The sequence below is a fragment of the Terrapene carolina genome, unplaced genomic scaffold (assembly GCF_002925995.2).
Source record: "Terrapene carolina triunguis isolate 2854851 unplaced genomic scaffold, T_m_triunguis-2.0 Scaffold31, whole genome shotgun sequence".
In the NCBI taxonomy this organism is placed as follows: domain Eukaryota; kingdom Metazoa; phylum Chordata; order Testudines; family Emydidae; genus Terrapene; species Terrapene triunguis.
The window spans coordinates 3455865-3470144 of NW_020664382.1; the positions used below are offsets into that span (position 1 = coordinate 3455865).

General features: G+C 37.3%; 1 protein-coding gene across 1 annotated transcript in view; it reads left to right on the forward strand.

The window, feature by feature from the left end:
• LOC112117822 (bromodomain and WD repeat-containing protein 1-like) overlaps window positions 1–14280 on the forward strand; it is a 106456-nt gene that overhangs the window by 26437 nt on the left and 65739 nt on the right. The window contains exons 13-21 of the mRNA XM_026651675.1: window positions 2005–2103; window positions 3356–3506; window positions 4101–4235; window positions 5379–5507; window positions 7094–7319; window positions 8458–8643; window positions 9440–9623; window positions 10948–11041; window positions 12377–12517. Coding sequence (XP_026507460.1) covers window positions 2005–2103; window positions 3356–3506; window positions 4101–4235; window positions 5379–5507; window positions 7094–7319; window positions 8458–8643; window positions 9440–9623; window positions 10948–11041; window positions 12377–12517 — 1345 coding nt within the window. The remainder of the gene's footprint in view (window positions 1–2004; window positions 2104–3355; window positions 3507–4100; window positions 4236–5378; window positions 5508–7093; window positions 7320–8457; window positions 8644–9439; window positions 9624–10947; window positions 11042–12376; window positions 12518–14280) is intronic.

The following is a 14280-nucleotide window of genomic DNA, read 5'->3' on the forward strand; positions in this document are numbered from 1 at the left end:
AGCAGTAAACATTGGCCTAACTCTGCTTCTTCCATTTAAGGCAGTGGTAAAATTCCCGTTGTCTTAAATGGGAACAGAGTTAACTGATGCTGAGCAGTTTTAAAAACCACACCCATAAATCTTACAAAGCAGCAGTGCATATATTTAAGCAAAGGACCCTGTCTGGATTGTCCAGGTTGGTATATCCTTCCAGTCACATTTAAGATGTCTGTAAAGTTGCTTTTTTCCCCTTTTTTTTGTGTGGTTTTTGTGGTGTTTTGTTTAACTGGCTCTTTGGTAGCTTGTTGGAGAAAGATCCTGAATATTGGGTTTGATGTAACAGGGGAAGGGAGGACACTTTGATTTGCTAGCTCCTGCTACTGGGGGTCCTTACAGAAGATGGCTCATTCTTTGACACTGTAGTAACGAGATATCTACCCCCTCCCCCTCCCAACCTCCTTGCTACACACCCTTTCCAGTACCCACTTCTCTTCCCACAGCTAGAAATGTCCTGTATCCTGCTAGTGTCAAGTTATGTCACAGGCATCTTCTCTCTCTCATCTGAGCATCAGTTTCCCTATGCATAATCCAGTTTTTCAGGGCATACTCTCCATTTAGCCTGCTTATCAGCTCCAGTATTACCTTTTTTGCCACCCCTTTTCCATGTCAGATGCTAGGAACGCTACACCTCTGCATCACATCCACTAGAAGCCCCCTAATTGGATCTAAGGCTTCAGGGGAAAGAAGTAGTAGGAAGAAACTATTTAATTTTATCATAATGCCCACAGGGCCATCTAAGTATTTGGACCCCATTGTACTTTGTGCTGTACAGAGACAAAGATAGACTCAGTTCCTGCACCAAGGAACTTACAATCTAAGAAATGGACTTATTTGGTGAAGTGTGCCAAGTATTGCTATGACACTGCACTGCTGTCTGCTCAGCTGTTTTGTTTTGCTAGTTGCTTCAGCAAACCACCCTAATTTTGCAATGTGTTTTGATCGGGAAATTAAAGCAGGGTCTGGAAACAGCAATGTCTTAAAATGATTTCATACAATTTTATTAAACTCTTTTCTTCAAGTATGGTTTTATAGAAAAAGGATTTTACAAAAAAGAGGGTGTTTTTAATGCAGCCAAAGTGCTGCTATTATTATTATAATAAAATGAATGGATATGATCTTATTACTTTAAATGCAGAAAAGATCCAAGACGGTAACTGAGTAGTATATTGATAAGTGGCATATTGGAACCATAAATTGCAAACTTTTTTGTTTTTTACTGGAGACCTAGATAACAGTGACTAAGAATGCTTTTGTAATCTATACCTGGCCTGGAGGTTGCAATTTTTCCTTATTAATATGTCTCTTTCTACAGTAATCCTTGTCTTTGGCACTTTCATATTGCAGTAACCCAGTGCTATCTACGTGGGGCTACTATTTTATGCAATCCAGAAATTATAATCGGTAGAAAGTATGGCTGCTTTCTTGCTTAGCTGTGCTTCTCATGCAGGATAGGGATGGAGCTCAGGCATAAATCTACCCTTGGTTGCAGTTCCTTTCCCAGTGCAATTTTAAAATATTATTTTTGATCTGTAAAGCCCTACATGAATTGCATCCAGGATATCTCAGGCTGCCTTTCTCTGTCTGATGCCATAGCATTTGAGCTAAGGGTTTTGATTTAATAAGGAAGGACCTGGAGACAAGGTTTTTCATGAAGAGTCCTTAACTCATTAAGAGTCCTTAGCTTTCCTGTTGTTCTGCCACTTCTCAAATTTGTTGACCTTGAGCTCACATAGAAAGCTCATCTTTTTCTTAGGCTTTCTCTGGGAAAGAAGTCTGAGTTTGGGTTGTTGGAGAGTCTAAGCCTGAATTGGAAAGATAACTTGTTTTGGTCGTTATTCCATTTTGTAGGTTTTATTTAACCTTGTGTTTATGCCCCCAGAACTCTGGATGGGTGTATTTTTAAGTAGAAATACTGTGACTATCTACTTTTGTGTACTAGATAAAATCTTTTATGATTATTTCAAGGTTCATAAGTGGCAGCAGAGATGGAACAGCCCATATCTGGCGTTTCCAGCAAACAGAATGGAGGAGCATCTTGTTGGATATGGCTGATAGGTTACCAGGGTAGGCTGAGTGTCTTCTATTTATGTGTGTTTATGGGGAGTCGGGTACTTTGAAAGATTCACTATATCTGCTTGGAATCTAATCTAAATTCTGCACCTTTTAATGTAAGTAAGTATGTTTGTTGTTTTTTGATTAGTGTATTAAAGAAGTTCCTCTTCAGTATAATATTCATTTTCTTCTTCAGAAGAAAAATGCCCATTGTTTACTGAAGCCTGCTGCATCTGATTCCTTTCTAGCAATCCAGAAGCCCTGTTCCTACCATAAATTGTAACTTTATCATAACTTGATTTGCTTTAATTAGCATAGCAATTTGATTTTTTTCCAAAAGTGTTCTCTAGTTTTCACCCACATATTGTGGCATCACAAACTGCTCCCAGAGTTTCAAAATGAAAATTCCGAAAATCTAAATGTGCTTCTAATTTTGAGGAAGTCAGTTTCATATGGGCTCCATCTAAAAAGATGGAGGTAATTTTGTGCACCCTATGAAATAAATACACTAAATTTTAGCAGTGCTTTCCCATTCCTCCTTCAGAGGCCTACATTCAGTGAATTGAATTTGTTTTATTTTGTGTCTCTCTTGTTTTCCACAAATCTTTTTGACATGCACATGTAGGGACTGTGAATTAAGACACACAAAGTGGGTTCAACAGCCTTTTTCTTTAAAAGAGAAGCAAGAGTAACTTAGAGTCAGACTTCAGGGCAGATTGAGAGTCCCAGATCCTTGGTTTCTGGTATCCTTATAGCTCATTCTGATTCTTAACTTCAATATTCTAATAAATTTCTTATTGAACTGTACTGTGTGACAACTTACACAAACATCCAATTCTCATGAAGCTTACCTAATTAAAAAAAAAAAGGTGAAATAAGATATCTGAACATCATTGGACTGTTGGGTGGATTTTTTTTAAGTATCAGTTCTTCAGTGGGTTCACTAACGTTTTGAGCCTAAAACATATCAGTGGTATATTTCCATTAAATTTAAAAATACATTTGTTTTGCATGCAATTTTGTGATTTAAAGTAAAACCTACCAAAGCAAGAAAACTCAGATTTAAAGTTTAAGATGTCAACACATTCTATGGTCAAGTTACTGCAGAAATATCAAAATAGTGGACAAGTTATTTACTAGAGTTTAATCCTTAGCTCAATATGTCAGATTTGTAAAATCACGAGAGTTCAATATTTGTTTAGATATTGAAATGAACACTTATTTTAAAAGTTATACTTACACTGGCGCTGTTCTTTTTAAATAGTGACTCTCATTCAGAAGAAGACAGATTTATGAAGCCGAAAGTAACAATGATAGCTTGGAATCAAAATGATAATTTTGTTGTTACTGCTGTGAATAATCATCTGCTAAAAGTTTGGAATTCTTATACTGGGCAATTACTTCATGATATGGTGGTATGTAATGATCTTACCTGCTTTTTAAAATATGCAGCCTTTCAATTTCATTAGTATTAAAGTGACATTTGCATGTTGAATTGGTCATTTAATTTGATTTGTCTTGGAAGCTTGTATCTGAATATAATGCATGTATAGTGCTTATTTAAAAAAAAAAAAAACACCCAAAAACCCAACAGCTTCCATCCCACCCAAAAAAAAAAAAAAAAAAAACCCAGTGTGTGCAAAACAATAATATTGAGCCTACCTTCCCTGTGAAATAGGGAAAAGCTTGAGACTTTTCTCCAGTAAATATCAAATCCCATTTTTTTAAATTAAGTAGGTATGTTGTAATCTTTGCTTGAATCCAGCCAGTGGTATGGTTCAAAAACAGTCTTTTCTTTGTCACAAGGTTCCCTGACTCTTGCACCCATCTTGTTTATTGTCACTTTCACAATTGCATGAATGTTGGACCACCAAAAGTTCTCAGATTTCTGGAGGCAGTCTGGAGGGTCTGAGGGTCTTAGAAGTCTAGGATGCATGAATTCAGAACTCTCTAACGTATTAATTGTAAACTTGTGATTTTTGTATGCCTATTTTTCCATATTAAAATAGGGACATACAGATGAAGTATTTGTGTTGGAGACCCACCCTTTTGATTCAAGGATTATGTTATCTGCAGGCCATGATGGCAATATCTTTATATGGGATATTACAAAAGGCATCAAAACTAAGCATTATTTTAACATGGTAAGATCAAATTATTGTATATTCCTCTGCCTTTTTCAGGATATGCAACATGTTTGAGCAATTGTGATCAGAGCATCTTCTCTCTCCCACTCTCCCTATTTTTGGGGCTTCTAAAATGATGGTTTAACTTTAATTTGGCCCTGTTGGTCTTTAAAGCCCTTATCTTGTGTAACCCCTGGTTATATTTAGACTAGCACCTCAAGGCTCATTCTGACAAGTAATTACATTGTCAGCTGTGTCTTTAAGAATGCTACTGTCATTTAAGTCAGCAAGTGATGGTGCCTTTTTTTGTGGTTCGCCCAACTACATGGAGCTCACTTCATTCTTGACAGCTGTCTTAGCCCATCCTTCTCCACTTTTAAATAACTTATTTTTTCCCCAAGTTGTGCTAGTATAACCACTGTTCACACTTTTTTTGTTTCTTTCTAGATGTAGACAATAAGGGATTGGCTTTGTATCTTGTACTTTGTCTTGAGGATATCTTTGTAAAGTGCTATAGCAGTGAGGTTCTTTAAAAAGTAGCATTTGATATTAAAGTGGCTTTGTTTAAAAATATAAAGCTTTGTAAAAAGCATGTTTTTAGCTGTTGTAGTTCAAATTACAGTAGATCCACAACCTTAAATAAGTCTCTTAAAATTTGGACCTATCTAGGAAATGAAATAGCTGACTATAGACTCTTGATTTTGCAATCTAAATATAATTTTATGTTCCTCTTTATTTATACTGAGAATAGGTTACATATGGTAGAGACCTAGGATAAATCTCTAAATTTCTCATATTCCCCTCTCAGCCGTATTTGAGGGTACGTTACTTGATAGGGCCCAAGCTAGTAATCACATCTGCATGGGTGAATGCTGCTGCCTTCACAAAGTCCAACTGACTTCAGAGAGACTCTCTACAGGTGTTAAGGGTCTTCCAATGCAGATCCAATTCCAAGATTGGAGTCCTAATTATCATGTAATGGGGAACGTTAAACTTAATGTAAGAAGAAAAATTTCACTGTAACATATAGTAGGAGAAACGTGACCTTGTTTTTAAATAACAGGGAGTCTCTGGTAATTGAAGTTTGGATAAGGCTGTACAATGTTGCTTGTTCCAAAAAATATGACAAAACCTACCTTGAGTTTCATTTCTTCAATCTAGATTGAAGGACAAGGACACGGTGCTGTTTTTGACTGCAAGTTTTCATCAGATGGACAACATTTTGCCTGTACAGATTCTCATGGGCATCTGTTGATATTTGGTTTTGGGTGTAACAAGCCTTATGAAAAGGTAAGTTCAGGTTTCAGTTGACATTTGTGATGATTAGAGAAATAAATGAATTCATGTGAAAAATATACTGCATACTTGGATATATGTATACTATCTTGACTTCTGGTTTGTTTTTGTTTTGTTTTTTTGCTTTGCTTAATAAGCAGTTATTTTTCTCTTAGACTGGCACTTCAGACATTCTTCTATCATAAAACAATCTTTCTAGTTGGGCAACAAGATTGTAGCTGTAAATACAATGTTGGGCTCTTACATGACACTTGGCACTTAGGATACTGCCAGGTATGACCCTAATCAGATCAGCAATGACTGCAAATTGTATTGCATTTACTATCGTAAAACTCTAGTTCCAAATTTATCATTTGAGAGTTTTTTCCCTAACTATCCTACCTATTCAACTTGGGATCAAAAAGGGAAAAGTGGTTCATTTCTTCTTGCTTATCACCATCAGTAATAAAAGTTCGGACTGTTATCTCTGACACTTTTGCACCCCCATTTTACTTCAGTGCAATTACTTGGATGTAACTGAAGGCTTAATTTTGATTGCAGAATCTTTATTTCTGGTGCTAATTCTTGATGAAGAAAGAACCTTGCCTGACTTTGCGATCCCACGGCAAATTTGTATGTTAGCAGTTAGAGAACCATATGTTTAGATGGAAACAAAGCTAATGTTTGCTAAATGTTAAATTAAAAATGGAAATTTGAAATGATGTTTTATAGTTACTTTTCAGGTTAGAGCAGTAATTTTATTTAATATAGGATTGCAGAACTTTCAATGTATTATCCTCTCAAAGACCAACGTACTGAATACTTTTAACTGCTTTCCTATCAAAATTTCTTTCTTTTATGGGGGATATGATATCGTCAGAGCAACACAAATCTAGGATGGCATAGGATCTTTGTGTGGCTTTTTTCCTTTTAAGAACTTGGTCTCTCTATACCAGGGATCGGCAACCTTTGGCACGCGGCTTGCCAAGGTAAGCACCTTTGCGGGCCGGGTCGGTTTGTTTACCTGCCACGTCCGCAGGTTCTGCCGATCGCAGCTCCCACTGGCCGCGGTTCGCCGTCCCAGGCCAATGGGGGCTGCAGGGAAGCAGCGCAGGCCAAGGGATGTGCTGGCCGCCGCTTCCCGCTGTTCCCATTGGCCAGTGGGAGCTGCGATTAGCCGAACTTGTGGACGTAGCTGGTAAACAAACCGGCCCTGCCCGCCAGGGGGCTTACCCTGGCGAGCTGCGTGCCAAAGGCTGCCAATCCCTGCTCTATACCAATTATCAGGGGGTAGCTGTGTTAGTCTGTATCCACAAAAACAAGGAGTCCGGTGGCACCTTAGAGACTAACAGATTTATTTGGGCATAAGCTTTCGTGGGTAAAAAGAAGTGGAAGAAAAAAGAAAGTGAAGTGGGTTTTTTACCCACGAAAGCTTATGCCCAAATAAATCTGTTAGTCTTTAAGGTGCCACCTGACTCCTTGTTGTTTCTATACCAATTGTTGCAATAGGAGGTAAATTTAGTATAATTTTCTTCTACATGCAAGTTCTTTAACATATCTTTTTTTCAAGTTGACAATATGCAAGCTTCATTTATTTCCAGATTCCTGATCAGATGTTCTTCCACACTGACTACCGACCATTGATTCGAGACGCTAACAATTATGTCCTAGATGAGCAAACACAACAGGCTCCTCATCTCATGCCACCTCCGTTCTTAGTAGATGTGGATGGAAACCCTCATCCAACAAAATACCAGAGATTAGTACCAGGAAGAGAGAACTGTGCAGACGAACATTTGATTCCTCAACTGGGATATATAGCAACAAGTAAGAATAGTAATTTCAACTTCGGGATCTGTCTGTGTCTGACTGGACTTTAGAATCATTACCATCTTTTGCATAGGAAAAGATTAATGTTCTACATTACGTCGAAGTTATTTATTTATTTTACTTGAGATTTATGTAGTTGGGTTTTAATGCAACTGTAATATATTGTCTTGTAACAAAAATGTCTACTGGATGTAATATTGTCTGATCAAGTGTATTTGCTATAGTTTCAGCTTCTAGTTGCTGGTTTACAAAGGGGATATAATCACTAATACACTGACAGGTAATGAAGATGGTGGTTTAGCTCAAATTGAAAAGATGTGAGTTCTTTGGAACAAAAGATTTTGTCCGTCTAGTCTCTTTTAGTTTATAATTGGTTTCCTGGCTGTATGCAACCATAGCATGGGTATGCAAGTATCAGTAAAGAAGTTTAAGAGACAAATTACAATTAAGACACATTAAGAGACAATATTACAAACAATTAAAAAAATCTTTGCCTGTGGTATGGATAACATCTTAAAATTATTGAAACAGTTTTTATTTTTTTTATTTTTTAATAAATTAATGGAGATATCCCATCTCCTAGAACTGGATGGGACCTTGAAAGGTCATCGAGTCTATCCCCCTGCCTTCACTAGCAGGACCAACTACTGATTTTGCCCCAGGTCCCTAAGTGGCCCCTCAAGGATTGAACTCACAACCCTGGGTTTAGCAGGTCAATGCTCAAACCACTGAGCTATCCCTCCCCTAATTTGCTTTTATGCTGTTTCTCCAAACCAAGAAATGCAAAGAGTAAACAGTGAAAATAGTCTGTTTCACATTTTTATGGCGGTTTTTTTGGTTAATTTCATTTTCTGATGCCATATTTGGGTTGCAGCTGTTGCAGGGCATATATTTTTTTTTAAAAACTCAAGAATTATTTCTGTTCATTTTAGGTTTGGTAAATGTGTCCTTTTAAAAATATTAAGTAATATAAATAACTTGGGTGATTATCCACGTTACGTTTCAGAATTATCCTCAAGTACTCAATTTTAGAAGAGCTTAATTTTTAAGGTGTGCTGTGAAGGTGATCAGCACAGCCAACTTTAGTTCTGTGGCAGTTAACCATTTTGCTTATGGTTTGTATTAAATTTGCCAGGTGATGGAGAGGTTGTTGAGCAAGTGATAGGCCAGCAAACTGTTGACCAGGATGAACAAAGTCTGGAGCCCAACATTCTTGATGGCATGATAAGACAGTTACAGCAACAGCAAGACCAAAGAACTGGATCAGATCAAGAAGTTGTTCCAAATGGACTACAGAATGGAGAAGGAACACCTAGAAGAGGTCAGTTACTACTGGTAAATATTTGTTTAGGTGTGGGGAGGGGGAAATCCCTTCATCTGAAAAGTTTTTTGTACTACTTTTGAGTATGAAATAGTCCACATGGCTTCTAGTCTAAAACTGGAATTTTTGCTGTCTCTCTTGGGCTAAAACACCTCCAGATATTTCTGTAAATGTATCTTAAGAGGTTGAATCTCCAGCTTTTGGTACATACAACCTTAAACATACAAAAAGCATTGATTTTGATTGCAGGCAGCTAAATATTTAAGGATATATGTAGCGTACTGTAACATTTCAAGAGTTCTTGAAACTCACTTTTTACTAGTATTTTTCTAAAGTTTGCAAAATTCTCTTTTCATTGAGTAATGGTTTCTTCTCCCTTTCTTTACCTTGTGGACTTCAAGTGGATTTAAAATGAACATGGTTCTGTTCAATGTGTACGTACCTATGACTATATAAGTGTCATGCTGGGAATGGTATTTAGGTAGCTAGCTAGCTGTTGGTGCAAAATCAGCAGGAAAAACTCAAAACATCTTTCATACTGTTTTGCCTTTCATTAGGGTTTGAAAGTAGCAGTGGAAGTAATAAAGATTTTTAAAACAGCTTGAAATCCCAAATGTATTTATCACCAGAGGAGGCAATCCATTCACAAAGTTTTGATTCTTCAACATGTTTCTGTGAGCTTTCTTTCATTGGAGAATGTTAATTTTTAATTTACAGTCAAACAATTGGGGCAAACTAGACACCAAAGCTGTCCGGTGGCAGAAGATTTTCTACTCTTTCATCATATTTTTTTTAGGTTTTAGAAGGCCAAGTTTAGACATCCAGTCCCCTCCCAATATTGGTCTGCGTCGCAGTGGGCAAGTGGAAGGTGTACGTCAAATGCATCAGAATGCTCCACGAAGTCAAATTGCCACAGAGCGAGACCTTCAAGCTTGGAAACGAAGAGTAGTTGTACCAGAAATACCACTGCATTTATTCAGGTGTGTGAAAATCTAGCTGGCTCATATGAAGGACATCTCTTTTTTAAAAAATGAGATTGCTATCAGTATTACTCCACACGTTTAATACCTTAATGTTCTCCTTTATTCAGTGCTATTAGGCCTACACTAAAAAAATACTCTAGTGCAAATTGAAATTACTAAATGTTAATTTCAGTTGCATTCAAAACTAAGTTGGAAAATGTATGTGACATAAGGGTGAAGGGAGAACTAACTAGTTAGAAAATAACTTGAGCATGTAAGAGGGTTTACTGCAAACAATGAAGTATATGCCAAAAGAATTGAAAGGGTAGTTAGGTTCACTGAATGCTCCTCATTTTCCAGAAAAGTGAGGGTTATAGGGCTACATTCACTAACTTGGAAAGATTCAAAAAAATCTTTTGGAGGCTCCTGAGCGACTCCTCTCCTGGTACGAGTTGCTATCCATCAGCAACACAAGAGGAGCACTGCCTGAACAGGAGGCAGCAGAAGGTTCTTGAAGACAGCTGGCTGCTGTTTTCATACAGGAGCATTAAATGCCTAGGAGGAAGAGAAGTTGCATTTGTTGCTGAGGATAAGAAACAGCAGCACTTGTAGCCAAGGGGGCTGTTAAAAGCTTTTTCCTTCATCCCAGCCTCAGAGCCAGGTGTCTGAAAAAGGGAAAGAGGAGGAAATCCTGTTGTCGTCATCACCTGCTTGCAAAGCCTGGTGATTGGAGGGAGGAAGAGAAGCAAACCCTCTAGTGTTAAATGGTATCAGCTAAGATTGGTTGAATCTACTTTACTTGGCCAGCATGTTTAAAAGAAAAATCTAGAAACCTGTTCCTTTGCAAACAGTAAATATGTTCTTGATGCCTATCCCTGTACATGGTGCCTGTTAGCATGATTCAAGTAGTGTAGATGGGACCAAAAAGATGTGTAATGGAGGTGATCTATCCATATATTTGGACCTACTTCTGATGGGACCATAGATTGAAAATGAGGGGGGGGCGGTTATTTCATCCTACAAGGGATAGTGGTGAATTTGGGAGAAAAATCCTCTTGTAAATCCTTCTTATCAACCATGTCTGCCAATGTGTCAGGAGAGTTTTTTCTTTATGAATTGATAGCTATATAAAATCCCTAAATATTTAGAAACTATAGAATTTCTCCATCATGTTATAACCATTCCAAGAGAGGATAAAATTTGGACATTTAAACTGTCAATTTTGTTAGGTCCAGTGTCAGAATATAAAGTATTTTAAAGAAGACAAACCTGTAACTACTCAATTTACTTTCAGAATTGTGATTTTACTTTTATTTTGACAAGTTTCAAAACTCTCTTGTAGAAAACAGGAGGAGTACCGGATTGCAAAAGGAGAGGAAGAGAGAGAGCTCTATGCAACAGAGAGGAAAAGGAAGACATTTCAGTTCTCAGAAAAGGTATGAAACAGATATAGTGAATGATGAGCTCCTAACTTCTGCATGAGAGAGCCGTGAGTTGAAAAAGTACCTACACATGTCTCTAAAGGTACCATCTTACAGGATTCTCCCAGACCCCAGTGCCCTATTTTTCTGGTAAATTTTTTATTTTATGGTGACTCCCTTGAATTGGAGTTTTTTTTCTGGGAGCTTCACCTTCCTCCATCCACGGAACTGACTGGAACTCGATTGGCAGCTTGTCTGACAGTCAAGAGCGGGCCTGGATTGGACTTCATGCTGCTGCTATTGTATTTAAAGGATTCAAGATTGTATAGATAGGGCAGTTTTCCCAGTCACATACAGTACTAATGAGTGTAAAAATAGTGAGAATCCTCCAAGATATCTTCAGAGTTTATAGAAATTAATTCAGAATAATAGGCTAGTATCACTTTTGTCTTTTGCAGCTTACTTTGTGGATTTGACAGCATTTTGTGTGCAATCAGTTTCAGGGTTGTTCCTATATAGTCAGTTTTTCCTTTTCTGTTGTTCGTTGGAAAGGCCCAAACAAGACAGAACGGTTTAAATAGGAAAACGTGATTGTAAAACTGTAAGCCAAAATTGGCAGGGCGATTTGGTGACAGGTAAAATATCTAGTTACTCTTAACTTTTTTTTTTAATTGAGTAGATTTCAAATTGGTGTGCTACTAATGGTAAATTAAATGGTGGACTCGCAACAAGTTCTGTTAAGTTGTAAAATAACCACTGTTAATTTATAACTGCTTCTTAAAATATTGAACCTTGAAAGTGGTCGGCCTTTCTCACAAATTCAGAAGAACTATATTTCTTGTTTTGATCTATGTTGTCAAAATAACAGCTTATTTTTATATTTAAAACAACTCTTGGTTTTGGCTTACAATCAGTGCAACTATAAAGAAAGGTATCTTCTCATATGACATAATTTTTCCTTTAATTTCATAAACTGGTCCTCAATTCCACAGCAGATAATAGAACTACAGAATAAACTAGGAGTCCTGTTTATGTAAATAAACAGTTTCACTACACAACTATAATTACTGTTTAAATCTTTTTTTAAAACTTATGGCATTAGGAGTTACGATTTTGACACTACTGTAAGGTGTACCACATTTAAGCAAAAAGTGGGAACTCTGAATAGCTTGTTAGACCTCAGCTCTTCAAGAATAGATACTCTTTGCATTCTTGTATGTTCACAATATTTGTTACAAGTCTATAAAATTAAGTTTACTTTCATATTGTAAAGCTATATTTCTTATCTATTTATGCAAAAATTGGATTGCATTAATTCAACATTGTATCTTTATCTGTAACGCCTATTAGAGTGACTCTGAAGCTTCACTGATACAATCCAAGCGTAGACTACATAGGCGTAAATATCCAAGTTATCGAACACGGAATAACACAGAACAACTAGATTCATCTGATGAGCAAAGGGATGACTGTTTTGGCTTTATAAACCAGGTGAGTGCTTTTCCAAATTCTTTAATTCACTAACTGGAGTTAGTGGAAAGTATCCTGAAAGTTTCATAAAATGTCAGATTTCTGTTGCAGAAAATGCATGCATCCCTGTTTTTACAAGAACAAATATTTCTATAATATGTTAACTGTCAGCAGATATTACCAGTGCTCTAGATTGCTCAACACTTCCGTTATAAAACCTTGCTTTCAGTTGTTTATAAATACTGTGCCAAACTCTGTTTGGGCTATTATTTTCCATGCCAGTCATCTACCTCAGGTTGAACACTTCTGAAAGTTTCCGCAAAAATAGCTTACCCATTTCCAAGAACGAGATTTGCAAAACAACATATTTTTTCCTATTGTTAAAAAACAAAACAAAAAACCCTTACAATTGTTTCATTGAGAAGCTTTAGTGCCTTTATGCTTTGTAGTAGGGATTTGAAATTTGGCATTGGCTACCCCCTGGTTTCAGATGTCTTTTGTTGTTCTGTGGAAAAACTGCCCAAATTTATCCAAGTTTATAATACTTTGAAAAAAAGTATGTTCGCATATGCTCAGTAGTGACTTGGAGTTTGGCAGCTAAATTCTCCAAAGATTCTGTCTATGTTGGGCAAGGGTTGAGCAGGAGTTTCCCTATAAGTGCTGCTCCTGACTGCGGTGGTGGGCGGCACAAGAACAGAAAGTGAGACTCTCTTATGCCTCTCCGTTTTGCCCCTCAAATGCAGAGGGAACAAGAGCCAGACTTGGGGATTGAAGAACTGGGGCTGGGAAATATGGTAGTTGAAGCCAGGGGGAGAGACTGGTAGCTATGCTATGGGGTTGAATCAGGGTCGTGTATGAAGAGACTGTTGTCTGTAGGAACCCTGCTTCATCTGTTGCAAGTTGAAAAATGTATAGTGAATGAGGCAGGGGGTTGCAGGAGTAGAGGACAGTATCATGGTTAAGGCAGTTGAATGCACAGGCAACCTTAATTCCGTCATTTCTTAACCTTGAGTACTTGACTCTGCAACTTTAACAATTTTCTTTTAACATATGTTTTGTGTAGTATGCTGTAGGATACAACCTGAGTCATGACCAGCTCTGATAGCCCTCATGCTGATACCCAGTTACGAGGTCTATTTAAAAAAAGCAGTCCTTAAATTCACAATGAGCTATTGTTCCTAGGAATCTGACATTCACACGGGCAAAAATTGCAGGAAATGTTAAAACTTCTGCAGTATATCAGGGGATATTTCACATACCATGTAATCCATTTTGTATTTAAATATACACTGTTTTACTTTAAAAAAATATTGAATACAAGGCCAATCAATATGCTGAAAATCTACAAAATCACCATGCCCATCTTGTATGAAATATTTAAGGAAAACAAATTTACAGAAGTTAGAACTCTACTGTTTTTATGGGGAGGAGGGGCATGGTATTTTTTCATTTGTGGATCCCCTTCCTCTACCACTTTAAATCCTCCTTTTGCATGCTGAGTGAACCAGGTTCTGTCATACATTGACTTCATGAGGACATCAAGAGTCTAAGATATTTTAATACTCATTTTGATATATAATTTGCAATCTTGCAAAGTGTGTGCAATCAAAGAATGCTAAGGTATTCATAGGCAAAACAGTGAGGCTACCACTGGGGGGTGGGGCTGTTGTAGCCTTGGAAACAGCTGTAACAGATCTTATGGCCCTGTGTTTCTGTACAGTCTACTCATGTTGAATAATTTAATGTGCAGTGCTAGTTTGTGTTTGTATTGAGGAAGTCAGCTC